At 37.9% G+C, this 21435-nt stretch overlaps 1 protein-coding gene across 1 annotated transcript in view; it reads left to right on the top strand.

Moving 5' to 3' along the window:
* The window catches only part of NINL (ninein like), a 1970063-nt gene that overhangs the window by 1571001 nt on the left and 377627 nt on the right, over positions 1-21435 (top strand). The window contains exon 15 of the mRNA XM_044057633.1: positions 16788-16906. Coding sequence (XP_043913568.1) covers positions 16788-16906 — 119 coding nt within the window. The remainder of the gene's footprint in view (positions 1-16787; positions 16907-21435) is intronic.

A 21435-nucleotide genomic window follows, 5' to 3' on the forward strand; every position in this document is an offset into this window, starting at 1 on the left:
GACAAATATATTGAAGAGAGGGGGCCCAGAATAGATCCTTGGGAGGCGCCAGTGGGGGTGCTAATGAATGGGAAGTAGCCTTCTTCCATCTGACTGCTTGGTGTCTATTTGACAGATAGCTAGAAAACCAATTTATGGAAGAGGAGAGAGGTTGAGTTTTGATAGTTTAGTTAAAAGCAGGTTGTGTGAGATGGTGTCAAAGGCCTTGGATAGGTCAAGAAGTAGGGTAGAGACAATGTGTCCAGTATCCGTGCTTTATTGACAGTCTCAAGAAAGGATAAGAGGGCAGTCATGGTACTATGGTTTGGCCTGAATCCATGTTGAGTAGGGGTTAGCAGGTTGTTATCTAAGAGATGTGGCAAGAGTTGGAGGTGAACACACTTTTCCAGAAGTTTTGAAATGGGATATAGAATAGCAATAGGGCGAAAATTATTGATGTTGCAGTTGTTGCCTCCTTTGAAGGGGATAATGAATGCTTGCTTCCACAGTGTGAGCACGGTGCATTCTTGGATGGAACGGTTTATTAGAATGCTAATGGGATAGGCAATGGCATCTGCAGCTATGTGTAGGAAATAAGAGGGAATGTTATCAGGGCATTAGTACATGGCTTTAATTTCTGGAGGAGTTTCTTAATAGTGGTAGTAGATACAGGTTTTAAAGTGAAAAGAGAGTGGAGAGATGGCGAGTTTGAGAAGGGTTCAGTTGATGGGAAGTAATAGTAGTGGAAGAGGTGGAAGATGGGTCATGTGAAGTGGAGATGGGGTAGGGTTGATTGTGGTAGGAGGAAGGGGTGTGTTGGATGGTGGGGGAGAATGAGAAGGAAGAGGTGAGTTTACTAATAGAGTCGATGAAAAAGGAGTTAAACTGAATAGCTAAGTCTAGGTCTTGGATGTTTGGGTCTGGGGTAGGGGTGGGTGGTTTGCTGGGGTTGAGGAGGGTGAAGATTCCCTTCCAGAATCTTTGGGGTTGGTTTTATTGTTGTTCTGGAGTGTGAGGAAGTATGTTTGTCTATCAGAGATTATTAGCTTTTTTACTTTATTACGAAGGGTTTTATATGCAATATGTTTGTCTGGTGTCTTGTTTCTCAGATAGAGTCCCCAGGCTTTGTCTCTAAGCCTCATGGTAGAGAGAGTAGTTTTGGTAAGCCAGGGGGCTGAGTTAGTTTTTATTCTTTTTAGAAATGTGGAGTTGAAAATAACGTTCTATATATGAGATATAACAAAATAAAATAAAATATTAGACCAACATCATGTCACAGCAAGAACCACAGGTTCAATTAGTAAAACAAGCGTCGGAATATTAATAAGACCATAATAAATACAGATATCAATTCTGCAGTTCAGCAAAATACAAAATAATGTCACTAACCAACCTTGTACGACCATAAATACGTACATATGGGCATACAATGCTTAGTATTCTATCGCACTGATAACGTCATTAATAAAATACAACTGACATTATTATAGGAACCAATTTGGTTCATAACATAAAACCACAGCATAGTTCTAATAAAGATATTCACCATGTATATAAATACATCTAAATATCTGAATATAATGTGTCTAAAAGCCTAGGCAAATGTGAGATAATTAAAACATCTATTAAAAACAAATATAAATGTATGATGCCAAAACTCCTATTATTAAATGAGAAGAGAAAAGAAAGAGAAAAATGACCATGACCAAGAATGATCACTGGTTTAAACAAATATTATGAATTTTCATTAATTAACTAAGATAGACAGAAGACAATTCAGTTAAAATATAGAACGTTATTAGCATCTCAACAAGACAACGTCTATTTCATCAGTAAAACCAAGATAAATTTCACCAATAAAGTACATAGAGTGTAACTATATATCTCATCTCAACAATAACTCATCTGAGTCCCACCATTATAACTAAAGTCAAAGTCTCCATCGTTGAACAAAATATATATACATATCAAATAACATCTCTGTTAATAATTATTAACAACCATAAGGAAGACAAAGCACAAAAGTGCATATTCCATATGAGAATATAAAATTTAAACACTTACAGTATTGAAGTCACATTAAACCTATATTCAAGAATATATAACAATAGCGACATCAGATTTCTATAGAACATATATGTCACTATCTGCGTCTAAGTAAAGCTGGCTCAATACTAAGTGCTAAATTCAAGCCAGGCTCAACGTGTGCTTTCATTCTTAATATCCAATTTAACTCCATAAATTTGAGGTAACCCATATTATCTCCTTCCCTCATATTGGAATGTATAACCTGTAAGATTCTAAATTTAAAATGATGTTCAGGAAATAAATGGTTGTGTTTGGCAAGGGCATTTGTCAAAACACCTTTCCTGATGTCATATACATGGTTATAAATACGATCCTTGAATCTTCTGGATGTTAGACCTATATAGTAAGCTTCACATCGCTCACATGTGGCTAAATAAATAATGTTTCTTGTTTCACATGTTGCATAGAAAGTAGGTTCAAATACATAATCTATTCCTGGTACTTTAAATAATTGGTCTCTCGATATAAATTTGCACATATTACATCTTGTACAAGGATATGTCCCATGCTTATATAACTGTCTAATATCTATATCCTGGTCGCTCATTTTCTCATTACATAACATTCTTTTGAGATTCTTACTATTTCTATATTTAAAGATGGGCATGTTACCTACTATTTGATTAATAAGGGAATCTAACAACAAAATTTTCCAATTATTAATCACGATATCCTTGATGCGATGAATGTCATTAGTGTATCTGATTGTAAATGAAGGCCTAGTCCCATTTCGTCTGGTTCGATGACCTTGGCCTTGGATATTCGTCCACTGTTTAGAGCCTCCATTACAGCCTCCATTACATTGGAAATCTATTAATTCAGACTTTAAACTCTGTATTAATGAAGGTGGATAGCCTCTATCTATGAACAAATTCCCTGTTCTTTCTAACTGAAGATCTCTATCCATTATTATGCTACAGATACGCATCATTCTTAAAAATTGTCCCCTAACAACGTTATGAAATATGTGACGTGGATGCATACTGGTATAGTGAACGATCGCATTTCTCCAACAGGGTTTTCTAAAGATAGTAGTAGAGATATTGTTGTTTAATTCCTTTCTAATGGTTAGATCTAAGAAATCAACCTCAACAGTAGAATATTGTACAGTGAATTTCAAAAACGTCGTAGTGGATTCCAAATAAGATACAAACTCCAATAAAGAGTCTTCATCACCATTCCAAAATATCAGAATGTCATCCACGAAACGTCTGTATAAGGTAACATTAGCAAACCTTACATTGTTAAATACGTGCCTACTCTCCCATTGGTACATGATAAGGTTTGCGTAAGCATTCGCACAGGGAGTGCCCATGGCTACTCCCCATGTCTGAGCATATAGTTTATCTCCAAATAGAAACACATTATTATTAAGGACCAGATCAAATAAACTGCATATTAGAATTTGATGTTCTCTATTTAATGTGTTATTCATATTAAGAAACTCCCTGATGGCTTCAATCCCAAAATCATTTGGAATACTTGTAAATAAATTAGTAACATCCATTGATACAAAAAGAGTTTTAGCCGAAACTTTAGGGGAGCCGGAAAGGATATCCAATTCATTCAAGAGGCTATAGGTATCTTTCAAAATAGAGGGTATATTATGGACTAAAGGACCTATCATAGACTGAATATAAACAGATATTTTCTCAGTTACCCATCGTTCCCCTGATACAATGGGGCGTAGAGGGGGAGGAAACACTCCCTTATGCATTTTCGGTAGGCCTTTTATCACAGGTATAAGTGGAAAATCAACTAGTAGATATTCATATAAATCGTTATCTACTTGCCTACACATAAGTAAGTCATATAGAGAGTCATCTACCATCTTCACTATATCTGTTACATCTTTCCTTTCTATACGTTTATAAGCAGAGTCATCTTGTAATAATCTATTCATAGATTCAGCATAGAATGTCGTGTCCATCATTACAACCCCACCACCCTTATCCGCTGGTTTAAAGGTTAGATTTTTATCATGCCGTAAACTATCTAAAGAAGCCCTTTGAGCAGCATTGAGATTGTAAAAAACACCCTTATGTTTAGTTTCAGCAAAGTATGCGTATAAGTCCCTTTCACATGCACGCACAAAACAATCTATAGTACTGGATAATGGCGGAGTAATAAAGATAAAGTCCTAGCAAAAAGGCGCAAATCAATCAAAGTCTCAGATAGATTACTTCCTTGGGAGGGAATAAACGATAATCCCTTGTTCAAAATAACCTCTTCGTCAGCAGTTAACTGTCTAGATGATAGATTGAAAAACAGCTGTTTCAATTTCTGTTCTTTCTCCTTGGTTCCAGGGTCTCGCCTGAAAACTTCCGTTTCCCTCTCCCTCTCCCTCGACTCTCCGAACGTGTCGTCACCCTGGTTTTGTACTGAACAGGTAATTTCAAAAAAGGAGATGCATCAGGCGTAGAATCCATACCAGTCTTCGGTCTGGCACCCATTATAAACGGAGCTTTCAAGACTAGCTGATTGCATGGTGGAGTTCCATCAGCTACGCCATGGTTGTCGCTATTGGCGGCATTGGTGGACGTCATCACTACGTTTAGAGTACTCATCGACCCGGCACTTTCACAGTATTCATCATGTACATGATTTAGAGTAGCCGATTCACTATTTTGTGTTTCAGGGTTACCATTGTATCTAGGCCATACAAAGATCTGTCCGGTAGAGAAATCTTGATAATCTCTCCTAAGCTTTTTATGCTTCAGTTGTTCGAGCCTTCCACTATACATGGTTACTTGCTGAAACATATTACGAAGTTTAGATTCAAAGATATCCCCCTTAAAAGCATGTATGATATCTTGATAAGCAGTCTCTACTTTGGTAACCAATTCAGTTTCTATCGGGGAAAAATAATCAAGTAGCAACTTGATATATTGCATTCCAAAGTCAATATTTAGCTGTTGCCATCGTCTTAGCAGCTCCGGGTGGTTATCGCCGTAACTCGGCATACACAGAATTCGCATGCCTCGGGGTATTACTTTGAAATGGAGGCATGCCTCCAAATGCCTCGTCTGCCATATCAGTCTATGTAACCTGTATAAATCATTTTCAAGTTGTCTCATAGCAGCATAAAAATCTTGTAAATTGTCAACCATACCCATTTTCATATTCAAAGATGGTATATGTAGTTCCATGTTCAGGAGAGGATTCTCTCGTTGACGAAATATGTTGTTCCATTCCACGGAGTTGGTGTTATTACCAGGATTGTAGTCCAATTCAATGGTAGGCTCCATAGTGTGACTGTGACCCAAGAACCAAAATAGAAGAATGAATAATATTAATAAACAAGCTGTCACCATCCAAAGGTTCCTGCACAACGAAAAAATCTCAGCAGTAATAACAAAATATGAAGGAACCACCACGATAAAGATGAAGCATTTATTGTAAATAAATAAAGAACAAGCGCTTTCACGCACCAAACTAGTGTGCTTCCTCAGGTTTATCAAATGACTAAAATGAGCTTGTATTTATACAGGATATTATTTCAATTAATCAATTCATTATTTCATTATCAATTGGCCATCTTGTCCAAGTGTATAATTAATTAAATTAAACAACCCTAAATGTTCTTAATTCATTTTATAACTAATTCCTCTCATTTAATATACCCGAACCTTAAGCATGAGATATAACAAAATAAAATAAAATATTAGACCAACATCATGTCACAGCAAGAACCACAGGTTCAATTAGTAATACAAGTGTCGGAATATTAATAAGACCATAACTTGCTGAACTGCAGAATTGATATCTGTATTTATTATGGTCTTATTAATATTCCGACACTTGTTTTACTAATTGAACCTGTGGTTCTTGCTGTGACATGATGTTGGTCTAATATTTTATTTTATTTTGTTATATCTCATGCTTAAGGTTCGGGTATATTAAATGAGAGGAATTAGTTATAAAATGAATTAAGAACATTTAGGGTTGTTTAATTTAATTAATTATACACTTGGACAAGATGGCCAATTGATAATGAAATAATGAATTGATTAATTGAAATAATATCCTGTATAAATACAAGCTCATTTTAGTCATTTGATAAACCTGAGGAAGCGCACTAGTTTGGTGCGTGAAAGCGCTTGTTCTTTATTTATTTACAATAAATGCTTCATCTTTATCGTGGTGGTTCCTTCATATTTTGTTAATAATACAGAACCACTTATTTTTTCTCATCCATTACTAAGGCAGTACCTCAGAGGGGCCAAAAACATAAGACCTCCAAGGAGAGCACCAATACCTGCACGGGACCTCAACTATGTCTTGGAAAAACTCACACTGCCTTCGTTTGAGCCAGCCTCTGCAGCTGATATAAAATTCTTATCCTGGAAAACATCTCTGCTCCTAGCAATAATCTCTGCTAGACGAGTCTCAGTGTTACAGGCACTCATGGCTGTGGAACCTTTTATCATTTTCCATCCTGACAGGGTTTCTCTGAGGACAAACCCTATATTTATGCCTAAGGTAGTGTCCAGTGTGGCCCTTAACCAAACAATTAATTTGCCTACCTTTTATCCAAACCCACAGAATAAGGGTGAAAGACTTCTGCATTCTTTGGACATTCACAGGCAGTTACGCTTCTGCTTGGACAGAACCAAAGCTTTCAGAAAAACAGAACAACTTCTAGTGGCATATGCTGCAGGATCACAAGGAAAGCCTATCTCAAAGCAGACTATTTCAAAGTAGATAGGCCACTGCATTCATTTCTGCTATTCACAGCATGGCAAATCAGTGCCTAAGGGCATTAGGCCACATTCAACCAGAGCAGCAGCCACTTCAGCAGCCTTCCTCAGAGGAGTACCAATCAAAGACATCTTAGAGGCTGCAACTTGGAGTTGAGTGCACACTTTTACAAAGCACTATCACTTACCTCTCTACTCTAAATCCAGGGCAGGCTTTGCCACTGCAGTTCTGCAGGGCCTCATAGCCCTTCCTAATCCGATTTAGCACCAGCCTCCTAACCTTAGCTTTGGGATTCAACCCAATTGTAATGATTGCAACAGTGAAACACGATGAACATAGTACAGTTGTGTACCTACCATAAATGTAGATGTTTGAGTGTATTCACTGTTGCAGTCCTGGTTACCCACCCACCATCCCCCTTTCCTTTGCTGGGACTTATCTGTGCTTCTGTATTCTATACAACCTATGTGGTGTATTTGCTTGTAGATGAAGGAAAAGTTGTTTTTGTGTATGCATGCTTATTGGCATAATTTAACCTACCATTTTAGGGGCACCTGACATCTGGGGCAAGCAAAACTGAAGAAAATGGCGTCAGCTGCATCTTTTATACCCCTGGCACACTGACGTCAGGGAGGCGGCGACAGCAACCAACGCCGGACCAAGACTTTGGAATTCAGGACGACTGCGGTGGTAGCCTGCCAGCAGGATAACCCAATTGTAATGACTGCAACAGTGAATACACTCAAACATCTACATTTATGGTAGTTACACAACTGTACTTTCTCTTTAGTAGTCTGCAGTTGCACCCCTTTGTGTTCCAGGAGATTCCCCTTATTCTGCAACAATTTAACCTTTGTCACCCTCTCTAATTCATGCTACTACTTAACCATATCTTTCTCTTGTTTCTACCCTAGTTTTAAAATCAGTTTTCATTTTATCCCAATCACTAGCTATCCCTTCTGAAGAAATTTCTGTCTTCCCTGGTATCTGTTGAATAATTTCAACTACCCTTTCCTTAAATTCCAATGCTCTTAACAGGGAGGCAGGAAAGCGCCTATGTCTCATTTTTACTTCATTACCCTGCATTTTTATCTTAGTTTTTATTGGTGCATGATCTGAAATAGTTATCGTGTGTGTGTGTGTATCGAAGATTTCACATGTCACTGACAAGTGTAGTTTCTTTCCAGGCCAGCCCAGTTATTATACCTTGGGGAGTAGTAATTAGTCTTTTAGTGTTCCTACTACCAAATTCATATCTTCCATAACAAATGCTTTCATAAATTTTGCGAGAAATTTGCCATCATTTATTATATTTTTCCTTCTAGGCTTCCCAATATATCCTCACTATTGCAAATCAAGTTGCAGTCCCCACCTACAAGTGATATTCCCTACTGAAAGTTGACTGTTTCTGCCAAAATTTTGTTAAGCTCCATAGTAGCATTTTTTGGTGGAATAGAAAGTACATGCCAGCCTAATCATCCTCCAATGCCAGTAGGCTTTACAACCACAAATCTACCATTATTGCCTCTTTTCTCTCTTCTATCCCTGTTGGTGCTCCTCTAGCAATCAGTGTTATGCCCCTTTTCCCCTGATATTCTGCCAAATATTCAGTCTGAAATCCTTTTTTTTTTTTTTTTTTTTTTTTTTTTGTCAAATTCACATTCCCATTTCTTTCCAAATGTGCCTCCTGCAGCATTGCTATTTGCACTCTGCATTTCTTAATATAATTTGATACTCTCCTTTTTATCTGTACCTGTAAGGCCATTAGGATAAAAAGCTATTGTTTGCACTTACTGTACATGACATTTTTTTGAATGTGTATTTCTGGCATTTGTCTTAGATGCACACACTGATTTTTGGCAGGCTGATCTTTTATACAGTTGTTTCTCTTCTTCATTTGAACCTATGTCACATTTCTCAAAGCTTTTTATTTTAATCAAAACCCTCAGATGAAAAAATAAATTCATATTCAGAACTCTTCTATTCACTCTTGACTTAGAACAAACACACAAAACGATCACATTTTCAACATATTGCATTTAACCCTCCAGAAAGGAGCAATTGTCCAAAATCGGCAGCTGCACCCGCAGGCTTAACCTATTGTAAATTTAAGGGTAACTATGACAGCTCATATTATGGCCTATGTTTCCACTTACTGCTGTCTCTTCTTTTCTTATCTCTCTTCTTGTCCCAGATATGAAAAACAGCTTGTATGCTTTCAGAAAACATTCTTTTTTTAACCCTGAGTAAAAGTGCACATGCTAACTTTAAATCCCCTGCCATAAACAAACTTTACAACAAAAGGAAGAAACTGTTGCAGAAAAGAAGAGAATCCCAGGATGCAAAAAACTCCCTTACCAGCCTCAGTAAGAAGCTCAGATCCCTCATAAAATCCTCCAAAATTAGTTACGAAAATAAAATTGCCAAAGATTCCAAAGACAACCACAAGGCATTCTATAACTATGTCAAGAATCTAAATGGCAATGCTCAGATCTGCTCTGAGCTACAACAGAATGGCATTAAATATACTGAGCCCAAGGATATTGCCAGTATCCTGGCAGATCGATTCAATGTCAACTTCACCCCTTCTCACCCCCTAAATGGCCCATCTCAATACCAGAAGATTTCCAAATTCCGGTAATAACGGCCACACAGGTAAAAAAATGCACTCTCCAAAGCTAAGAATACAGCATCCATGGGACCAGATGACATCCTGGGCTGTGTACTACATGAACTACAAAATGAACTGGCACCTCACCTAAGTGTCATGTTTAATCATACCCTCACCTCAGGCTTCATGCCCACTGAATGGCGCACAGCTACAGTCATCCCACTCCACAAGGGGGGATCCGCCGTGGATCCCAGGAACTACCGCCCCGTCAGTCTGACGAGCCTGATCTGCAAGGCCATGGAATGTATTATCATGGAACTTAATAAACAAAGACATTGGCAACCTTAAACACTGGACCCCACCCAGTTTGGGTTTGTGAAGGGCCGATCTTGTCTCCTGAACCTGATTGACTTCTTCGAATCAGTCTCCAGAGCTATGAATGAGGGTAAGGCAGTCCACACAGCCTATCTGGACCTTGCCAAGGCCTTTGACACCATCCCCCACTCTGGAATCATAGATAAACTTACTAAGCTGGGCATTAATCCCCACGTCACTTGATGGGTTGCTAACTGGCTTACTGACAGAACCCACACTGTAAAAGCAGCTGACTCCAAATCCAACTCCAGACAAGTGACAAGTGGAGTACCTCAGGGTTCAGTCCTGGGACCTCTCTTGTTTGGCATCTACTTCTCTGAAGTACAGGCCAACACTAAAGGACTCTGGCTAACAAAGTTCGCAGATGACTGCAAACTGGGAGCCATTATTGAATCCCCAAATTATGTCGATACTCTACAAAAGGGCCTTACAGAAACAGATGCTTGGTGCCAGAGCCATCGGCTCAAGCTCAGTGCCAAGAAATGTATAGTTATCCCCTTTGGGAAAAAACATGTACCCGTGAATTACCACATAGGTGGCAGTACACTAAGCACCGAAAGTGTAATAAGAGACTTAGGGACACAGGTGGACAGTGGTCTCACCTTTAATAACCACATCGCCACAACAGTCAGGAAATCCTTCTATGTGGCACACCTTATCACTAAGGGCTTTTCATCCAGAAAAAAGGTCATTGTCTCATTGTACTCATCCCTCATTAGACCCATTATTGAATACAATGCCCCATTTGGTATGTACCTCTCAAGACATCTGCAACAGCTGGAAAGGCCACAGAAATACCTCACTAAAAGAATCACAGGCCTAAAGCAGATGCCCTATGCTGCCCGCCATAAAAAACTCCAGCTATACCCTGTCGCATATCGTCTACTCCGAGGCGATCTCTGCTTAACATACAAGGCCATCTCAAACCCAGAGCTGCTGGACATGCTACACTTAATGAAATCCCAATCCCTCAGAGCCACACGCTCCAGGGATCTAAACCTTGTCATCACAATAAACAAAACCTGCTGGAGGGATAGGTTCCTGACCCAGAGACTCCCCAGACTTTGGAATAGACTGCTCATACATGTCAAGCAGAGCACATCTTTGGCCCTGTTCAGAAGGAACCTTAATGACTGGATGGGAGAAAGGAAATTCACCCCAGGTATCACATCAGTCACCCTGTTAGACAGGGGTCCAGGGAAGTAAATAGTGTGGGAAGAAATAGCCCTTGAATTTTTATGGCTAGGGTTGTATAGGCCCTAGGGGCGGTAGCCTAGTACCAACCTATGAACCTATTCTATTGCATGCATTAGAGTATTAGGTCTGCTGGGGTAGGCTGCCATCTCATATTCAGTTCCCTGTAATTTCATATTTTTATTTTTCATTGAACTGCTTGTCTGTTGTACCTTTACATTTTCATTTCCCTCAGCAAAGGATGCTCAAAACTCTCAGGATTAATTGCTTGCACCTGCAGACAGCTTGTCTTGTAAAAATCGTCATCAGTGACAAAAAACAGCTAACAATGTACAGAATTATCAAGGAATAATAAATTTTACTCCGAACAGATTGTACAGAATTCCCCCACCTAAGTACTTTCAGCTGCAAACTTCTTGTGTATCTTTGAGAACATTTGCTAATGAAAAAAGGTAATATCTTTGCAGATGCAAGAAGCTTAGCATTTTTAATGGCTTTCTTCATTTTGCATTATTTTTCAAGCCTTTTTGCTTACAAAAATGTGTTTATATCTTAAGCCAAGGACATTAATCTAGACTTTCACCCTTGTAAAAGAAAGAAAGAAAAGGTAAATTATCATATTAGTTCTACATATAGTTAGTACTCTTATGTACACCACACCACCCCAGCAGCCCAAGATCACAGCATTATAGTCACTTAAAGTTGCTTCTGTTCAGCCTTTCTTATCGGCACATTTAAAACCAGTCTTTCTTACAACTAAAATAATCTTATTTGCTGTGTGTGTTAGATATTAAAGTAGTCCCTGAAAACACTCCCCTCCACATGTAACATACCCCTAACTGCACATTATACAAAACTGTTTTACAGTATAACATGCAGTTTATGAAATGTTTTATACTAGTACTAGGAATAAAATTGGAACAGTTGCCTTTTTTTCTCCTTTGGCATCCCCCCTAAACAATAAAAACATAATCTGTGGTAATTGTCAGAGGCACAACAGGCAGCACACTTGCCTTTGGTGCAGAAGGATCTTGGTTCTATGCTTACACCAGGTAGATCGATGACTGACACTGCAGTGTAGCACAAGAGGGGTGTTGCAGTCCTGAGTTTGTCATCCTTCAGATGAGATGTTAAACCAAGGCCCCATCTGCTTGAGTTGGTGGTAGGTCAGGTGGATATAAAAGATCCCACAACATCTATTGAAAAGAGTAGGGCAAAGGTCCCCAATGTCCTGGCCAAATTTCCCCTAACAGTGTAAATGCCACCTTGGGTTTCTCCTGAAAAGAGGCTACTAGCCTAGTGGAACTAACCTGGTCAGCAGAAGGGATAAGTAAATATGCCTTACAAGTCCACCCACAAGTTTAATAAAGTCCACAGAAGTCTAGTCTTTTTTCAGCCACTTTCATTTGCAAAGTCATAAAGCATCAAATGTCATTGATGCTTTATAAAATCACATGTATTCACTAATTTCAGTGTTTATGGGCTTCCTATTCATCTCCATCGCTCAACACCAGAATCTGGTTAAAGTTCAAGGTACTCAGATTCTTCTATTTAACTCCTATGTTTTTTTTTTTTTTTTTTTTTTTGTGGCTGAAGCATTTTCCTTTTGGAGCATTGGGAAAGGTTTCACTGGCAAAGTTTGTCTATGAAGCTTACTGTTAGCAGAATGTGAAGCAGAGTCCCTTTCCTGCTTGTTGGCTCACTTTTTGTTGGATATACTTTACTTGCTCCTTAGCCTGTTTTCCATCAGAACTGATTTTGATCCTTCAGGAAAATATACTCTGAAGACAGCTGAATACACCATCTTGAATCTCACACCTTGCTTCTGAACATTCCCTGATTGCTGGGATAAATCTGCTTCTCTTTTGCTTGGTGTACAGTGAACAATAATTTTCTACAAAAAAAGTCTTGTGTCCCCAATTTTTATTACTTTGCCCTTCTGCCACAGTTGTGTTGGCATCAAGTCTTTCTGCTGGTATAATTGTATGTTGACTAATATTAAGTCTTGGCTGCTTTTTCATGGCCCGGTTTGGAGTATACACTTGATGTGCCCTTTCATTTAAGAAGTCCTGTTATGGATCACCAGTCCAGTTGCTTATTTGTACTTTCATAAAATTAATACAGTCAGTTCCTTCCAGTTTTTCTGGTAGAGCAGAAAATCTCAGATTTTTCTCTGTGCGATTTGTCTTCTAACTCGACTATTTTTTGAAACAGCTCTTCTTGAGAAGCCTCATAGTCAGCCAGGTTTTTTATCATTTCAGCCTCTTTTTTTTGTAGTTTTATCAGTTCATCTGTATAGCTAGTTAAAGCTGCTTCTACTTTTCTAGTCTTTTGTTGTTTAACTTGATGCATTTCTTCAATGCTTCATTTAGTTTAATTACCCCTGAGTACATCTGATATATTTTTCTTCTAAACTACTGGATACCATCTCTTGAACTAAAACCTGGTATTTTAACAGGGGTATGTACAGTGTTTTTTATATCCACTGTAGCTATGGCTACTGCAGTAGTGACCAAATGATAAGCATAGTACAACTGTATAAGTAAAGTTACCATGACAGTGGCTGTTCAAAAGATCACTGCTGCAGGAAATAACCCTTCCCTGCAACCCTCTTACCTTTTTGTATGCATTTTTTGTTGCTGTTGCCACAGTGTGGACATTGAACTTTACTTAGCAATTTCTCTTTCAGGGCTGAAGCCTCTGATGGGCTTGTCATCCAAACCATTGATTTTCTACAGCTCTGCTTAATCTAGTAATGGTTTTGTAATGTGGAAGATGCTGTAAAGCTTTGGAAGCTGGCTGTTTTAGCTAAAACTACTGAGTGTGACCGTGATCATTTGAAAATGTACTACTATGGTAATTTTGGACAGCTCTGGTCTTCTATGCTGGCACTTTTCTAAATATGGATGGGGCTACATTTTTAACATGGTCTTTTCAGTCTTCAGGACTGTTTTTTTTCTTATCTTTGGTGCATGTTTGTTTGTCTGAATTAGTCTGCAATAAAAATGTATTCTTAAGATGACCCCAACTTTCATAATCTGGTGAATGATGACAAGTTGTGACTTATTATATGTTGGCTAAACCATTCCTGAAGCAAGGTTCTAATACCAGCTTCCTTCTGTGAAACATTCGGTAAACCCTGACCAAGCTCTCATGGCTAAATGGTTTCTGACTAACATTCCCTCTATGATCGACAGCTGTCTTTTTTTTTTTTTTTTTTTTCTTCAGATTGTGTTTCTAGGTGTTCTGCCTCAAGATCTTGATAGTGCAGGGGAACATCTTGCTTCGTGAATTTCTGCCTGCAGATTTTTTCATCAGATTTACTACAGCTTTCATTTGTGGCTTTTTCAACTGGAATTATTTGTGACTATGACCTTTACTTTTCCCATCTGTGATTATGTAGGTGGTACATTCTGTTTTAAATTGCTTCACTTTCTATATATTGGGTCATGGCTTCAAATCTTCAGTCATTCAAAGCTGCTCACTTTTTTCAATTTGCATTTCTGAATTTTATTGCTGAAATTTTGTACATTTTAAATTATATTAATTTTCACTGATTCTGTTCAATTTGGCATGATTTAAAGCAGGAGAATAAAGGGAATCCAGGTCTTTATGAACAAAGAATCCTATTTTGTTTTTCATAAAGACTGTATATTAATGTAAGCAGACTGTCTATTTCTGCATAAAGTAGTCTTTGATATTTCATTGAATCATTCCATCCAATATTGGTCTCCTTTTATGAAAATACTATCTTCATTCCCACAATGTGGAGTTCTGCTTTGATTTCATTGTATGAGAATGAAGGTAGTGTGCTAGATCAAATTTTTTTTTTATCTTTCTTTGCTTGATCTAGTGAAGGGCAGCCATTGATTGTGCTGATATTGTCTAACTGTCTCATAAATTGTATTATTTTTACTACCAATAGGCTTCCGGACCTCTCTGTTGCAGTCAGAGTTAGTCTTCTAAGAGCAGTGGAATTTCTAGTGTCTTGTTTTCTTAAGATGTCCACAATATGCATTTGTTCTGTGACCATTTGCTACAAGTCTTTTTAGACTTGTGGGACCTTAAGTAGAATATCCTTGCACAAGTGTGCTTCCCTTGTTTTTACTTTCAAAGTATCAGTAGTTGTTTTGAGTGAAGGCAGCTTAGCATCTTTGTATTCTTCCTCAGTCCCCTGAAAACATGTAGCTTGTCTACATTTGATGGAGTGTATACAGCCTTGTAAAACAGTTGTGGATGGTTATAATGGTAACAGTTTAAATCATTATTCTTTGCAGGAGAGGCTGTAGTTTCTCTTGAGGAGTGCATTGGAGATGGTACAGTCACCAATACTTTTCTAATCCACACACAGGTGAAACCTATCTGAGTTGCAGAAGACTTGACTTCTACAGGCAGGGGTGCTATGTTAAAAGCTCAGTAATATGATACAGCTTTTCTGAAAGACATACTGATAAATGAGTTCTTCCATCTGTACTACATCTGTTGTCCATTTCAGTTTAATGAGCAGTCCTTGGGTGAAATATATCAAATTTTAAAAATACAGGTAAGTGCAGTTAATTCACTGCCATTTGGCTTATGTAGAGTCAACAAGATGCAGCCCGTACAGATATAGTGAAATGCCTTAAATGTACGATTAGTAACATTCATTACATTTGCCTGCTAATGGTACATATCTGATGGAGATTATCATGTCCAGGGGTCAGACTGCTAAATATGTTGTGTGAGCCAATTTTTCAAAAGACATGCCCATCTCCAAAATTCTCTTTTTGCTGAGGTTCTAATGCTGTTCCTCAGCTTAGTTAATGGTTTCAGACCGGTCTCGCCTTCATTTAGCTTGCAAAAGCAAATACAACCTATCTGGGCATATTTCTTTAATGATAACATCTCTCTCTCTCTCTGAAGAGTGATTGCCAGTGAGGAATTGTCCTACCCAGTTCTGCTCGCTTCACCCATAATCACTCACCTTATTTTTCTTAATAGTAACTCTTACAATAAAATTTGGAGCTATGTAGTGATAGAATGTGATATCATCATCTGTTGTGCTTCTATGCCAGTGCACTTTTTCTTTATTGTAGAGCTAAGTTATTGTAGTTTAAATTCTCTGCCAAGGAAATATCCTTTTATTTAGTGTAGACATTCAGACCCCCAGGACACAGAAAAGTGAAATTTTACAGTCTCTGCACTTTTCAAGGAGGTCTGTTTAAAGTCGCAGTTCTACATTGTCTTAAAGAATTAAGAGAGTTTTTGTGGATACACTGTCTTCACTTCAGCTTCTTTAATGCATCTTTGTGCATTAAAATGTTATGTAGCTGTTTATGAGGTATTGAGGAATGGTCTCCATATAGCTGATTTGATTTCCAGCATCGTATTTAACTTTTGTTGTCCATATCATTTTAGTAGAATAAGTATAAGCATGTTCTTCGCTGATTTATTACATTTGTGAATATCCTTTCCTAAACAGATAGAAATAAAAGAGATTCTAATATGCTGGTTGATCAGGGAAGCAAAGGAGAAACTGGAGAAGTTATATCTTGTTGCTGCTATTGTACAGTGGTTTGTAAAGATTACTTTGCAAAGGCACTCCGGTTTGAACTATTTTAATACGTATTCAAAGTCTGTTCTCTGACTGGTTGATAGCAGTGCCGTGGAAAGTGGCTCTTTTATGCAGTCTGCTTCTTATGTACACAAGGGCATTCTGACACTGACACTAATATCCCAGATTACACCTGTACTGTCCTTGTCATCCCAAAGAGCAATTAAGCAAGGATGAGATTACAGGCTGGATTTTTGATTTGCCATGTTTAACTTTCCAGTATTTTCTCATTTGCTGGTGTTGCAGGAATATCTTCCATGGAAGGAGATTCGGCCAGTGTCAGCATTGATAAGGAATTAATGGTGGAGAAGATGAAAGAATATCAGCAGGAAGTTCGAGATCTGAAGATTCAGCTGGAAACAAAGGTAAAACAATTGCTAGATTTTGGCAAGGCTTGGTCATTGAAGAGTAACTTTAGGGACAGGTTCCTCAGAAAAACATTGATGCTTGTGACTGACAAGAACCCCTTGACCCACTTAGCCTGACTGATCCTATTTCTGTTGAATAAGCCGTTAGTCCTACCTAACAATCGGCCTTTTAGTCTCCGGTAAGAACTGCATCATGTTTGTTTTCCACATTCTTCAGTTTACTGTGTTCTGAGAAGTTTTGTCAACTTGCTCCCTACCTCTTATTTGAAGAAACAGATTAATTTTCCTGTTTGATCTGTTCACCCTGAAACTTCAGCTTGCATCCTGTAGTTCTTGTGTATCCATTTTGGCTGTATAGATTTCGTTGCCATACTTAAGTTTATTTCTTACCCCCTTCTACCTTCAGTAGCTCTTACTGTCTTTCATTATATGGCTTTTGTGGTGCACACTGTGCACCTTTTTGTTCCCTTCTTCTGAATTATACCTGTTCTCTCTCTCCCTTTCTCTGTCTTCCTGTCATTACAGTGATGCAGTCTCCATGACTGCACATAGTACTCCAGAAAGGGTCTTAGTAACTGTCTATATGGTGGCGGTGGTGGTAGGGTAGTAGTACCTTTTTGTTTTGAGCTGATTACTTTACATCCTGCCTCACAGCAAGAGGTTCTCCCGTTCGATTCTCGGCTGGAGTGCGGGGAGTGCCTTCTGTGTGGCGTCTGCATGTCCTCCCCGCGGTTGGGTGGGCGTTCGAAAGGCATGCGTAAATGGGCGTGCCTTCGTTGAAGGTTGAACGTCGAGCTGGCACCTCGGCGTTTGTGACAATCTACTGACAATCATTAGAGGACCGGAGTTCTGCTGTGGCAACCCCTAACCGGGAAAAGCCGAAAGACAACAACAACAACTTTACATCCCATTTTCTGTAGATCTTTTTGGGCAGTTTAGATTTTAAGCTGCCATGAAGTTGACCATTCCTCACATCTTGCAGTGTTATCTTATTTTTATCCTTTTTGGACTTATCAGTAGGGAATGCCTGACAGCAAGCTAAGGCTAAAATTCCTTCTATGTATAGTCAGATGTTTAATATATGGTATAAGGCCAGCAATTCAGTGAAATGGAAACATGTACTTTTATTCCTGTACGCACAAGTACTGGAAATGTGAGGCTCAATTGGAAATGAGGTGTTGGCCAGTAACATCGCTCCTCATATGGATCAGTCCATGAGACTAAAACTAGAAATAATGTTGCTGTTTAATTATTATATATTTGGATTACATTGAGATTTCCTCGTGATTCCTCTGGGGCAAAATTTAAATGACCAAATTTGTAACAGAGGCAGGCAAATCACAACATGGCCCACACTTTTATCTCATATTTTTCTTTTGTCCAGTGAAAAAACTAAATAAATGAACGAATGAGAGTTACCGTAATGAGAGACTTTTTAAAGTGGTTTATACTTCATGTGTGTAAGCGAACAGAAAACTGTCTTGTATGGGAAATGAGGACTCGTGGCAGTGTACTACTCCAGATTATTACATCTGTTTTTAGTTAAACACCTTTATTAAATTATTACTTAGGCACACCTACATTAATAGAAAAGAAATAGATCATATTAACATTTTTCCATTTATACAGCTTATACATTACATATGTTTTCTTACTTTATACCTATCTTTCAGTCCAACATTACATAAATTGATCAGTTCCTTCCTGCCTTAAACCTCATTATTCCTGAACATTGTTCTGAATGTATTGTTCCCTCAGATTAAAGTTGTTAATATGTAATTTGTTCCTTTCCTTTTTCTGAAAATCCCTCTTCAGTTTTGCTTTCATCTTTTACAATATTCAGTACTTCAGATACAGTTCACTTGGATCTAGATTTTCATTTTCTAGTAATTGCATTTTTTGTTAGTCAGCAGAATTGACCTTAAGGCCGTACTAAGTCTATGCAATTTAGATCCTGTGTACCATCTCAAAAGAATCACTTTCCTAGTTGCAGCCATTTGTTCACCCAGCATGTTTGACAATCTACTCTACAGGGAATTTTTTAAATCTGCAAACTCATTACATTACCAGAAAACATGTTCCCAGTTACCTCTTCTTCCCCATCACACCTCCAACATTTGATGGCTACCTTTGGAAAAATTCTTTGAAGATTGTTTTGAGTATAAAAATACCTATGGAAATATTTCCAAGCAAAAATCCTAAACCTTCTGGACTTTGTTGCATACCTTAGAGCCATACAGATATACTCCCATTGTTCCTTTGTAAATTGTTTTTCCAGTCTGAGTTCCCAATCTTTTCTAACCTTATGTGATTGCTTCTTATAGTTATCATACAATATTTTATTTGCCCAGCTGATTGTCTCTATTTTAACAGCAGCTTCTATTCTAGTTTCAACTAAGCAGGTTTTTCACTTTTACTCTATCAATACCGGATAGGGAAGGCAGTCTCTAACCTGTAGTCCAAACTTCGTCTTGGCCTCATCCCACTGCTTTACCTCTCCCTTTGTAGTTATTTGTTCCTAATACGTTGCTTCCTTTGGCATTCTTCTCCAGTAAATTCCAGCCCCTCTTGCTATTTTCTCTACCCCTAGTTGCAGTCAACTTTATTGGCAAAATCTCCTTTTTCCATTCTCATGTTGGCTTACTTCTTAGAATACTTTCTGCTACTTTAGGAATATGATATTCTGTATGGTGGTTATTATTAGTCTTAAGGATCTGCATCCAAAGTCCCAGTCTCTCTTCCCCGCTACTTCATCATTATCCCTTTCCATTTTGAATTATGTCCTACTGCTTGTGTTATGTATACAAGTCTTAACTGTGCAGGTCTAAAATATCCCTTCAAATCAGGCAATCCTAAATCATCTTATTCTGTTGGAATGATCACCTTATCCCACTTAACTCTTGCCGCCTTCTTCTCCCAGGTAAATTCCTTCAACTCTTTATTAACTATTATCTGTAACTTCTCCTATGTTTGATAAAAATATGCCTAACCTGTATGTAAATGTAAAGGGAGTAAAAACATTTTCACTGCTTGTATCTTACTAGCCATATCCATAAACTGGAGTTTCTCCGTTTTTGAATTATCTCTTTTAACATATCTTTAGCTGCCATTAAAGGCTCCCTAGGTTTGGTGACAGCCCTTTCTACTTTCTGTTGCCTAAGTTGTGCTAGTTTTTTTTCCCCTCTGGATGTATCAAAAATAGTTGCTTAACAACAGTCTTTATTAACTCTTGCATGTTATCCAAATACTGCAAATCCCGTGCACTACAGAGCAAAATATGGAGCAATAGTATTCAAATAAAGTAGGCAGCATCCTTAGATAGCACTGGTAAAAAAGGATTTAGTGTTAAGAACAAAGTTAAAAGTGCACCTTATAACAAAACCACGTTGAAAATGCAGCATAGTTAAGCAAAAGCTTTTGTGAAGTTCATTCGTATGGACTCCGTCAGAACAAGTCAAACATCCACATCAAACAAATTTAGAGCTCATACAAAAAATTATGTGATCTTTGAGAACCAGTAATAAATTAACAGTCCCTAAAAATAAGACATGAATTAGTTAAAACTAGCTTCCTTCACATATAAAAATAAAACAAGCAGTCGTTACTTGGAAATATTAAGTAAAAATGTGTAAAATGACAATTCATCTCTGGTAGGCAAACTGCTAGACTATTTAACAAAACTCAAAAAATCTTAATGTACGTACCTAATAATGTTTTAACTTAGCTGCCCTCTGCTTTAGAACTGGCAATAAGGAGATATAATCGTTTATCCCAGACAGGTCTGTGGCATTTAACTTTAGTTGTCACAGCAACCTTTTGTATTCTGTTTTATTCTCCCATGAGCTGGCCTGGGTACTACGTTCTATTCTGTCCAAAATAAAATAAAATTTCACATGTAACTGAGTGCCTGTATAGGGCATTGTTGGTATTGCCTTTTAAAATGTCAAAATTGTGTTCGTAAATGTGCTTCTTAAAAACATATTTTGTCTTGCCAACATAAAAGGTGGGACCTGTAAAGAAAAAGGGCAAGATAAACCATCCCTTAACTCTTGCAGTTTCCTTGAGCAGGTGCACTGTGGATTTCAAATAATTAAGATTTACAGATTTGTCAAAGGAAAAATATACTTTAAAAATGATCAATACACACAGTAGGTTCAGGTTAAGGCACTTTAATCTTTTGCAGCAAGGAGACAAAAACGTGCTAATACAGAGTTTGTCTAACTAAAATCAGGAAGTAAATTCATCTTTATACACTTTCTAACAAGACGTTGCCTACCAAGCTGACGTAGCAGATCACAAGTTTTAACATCATCATTACATAGCAGCTGTTTATCCATAATTTTCTGCTTGCACTATCAATTTTATGAAAAACTTCCTAAGAAAAACAACGTGGCCTTGGTGACCACCGGTTAGATACAGTTTCCCACTATGTTATGTTTCTATTCAAGGTATTACAGCTAATTCGAGCACAAAACAAGTACAGATTCTTCAAGCAGTCCTTTGTCTTATGTATCTCTTATTCTTCC

The sequence above is a fragment of the Protopterus annectens genome, chromosome 1.part2 (genome assembly GCF_019279795.1).
Source record: "Protopterus annectens isolate FY-2018-M chromosome 1.part2, PAN1.0, whole genome shotgun sequence".
Taxonomy (NCBI): Eukaryota; Metazoa; Chordata; order Ceratodontiformes; family Protopteridae; genus Protopterus; species Protopterus annectens.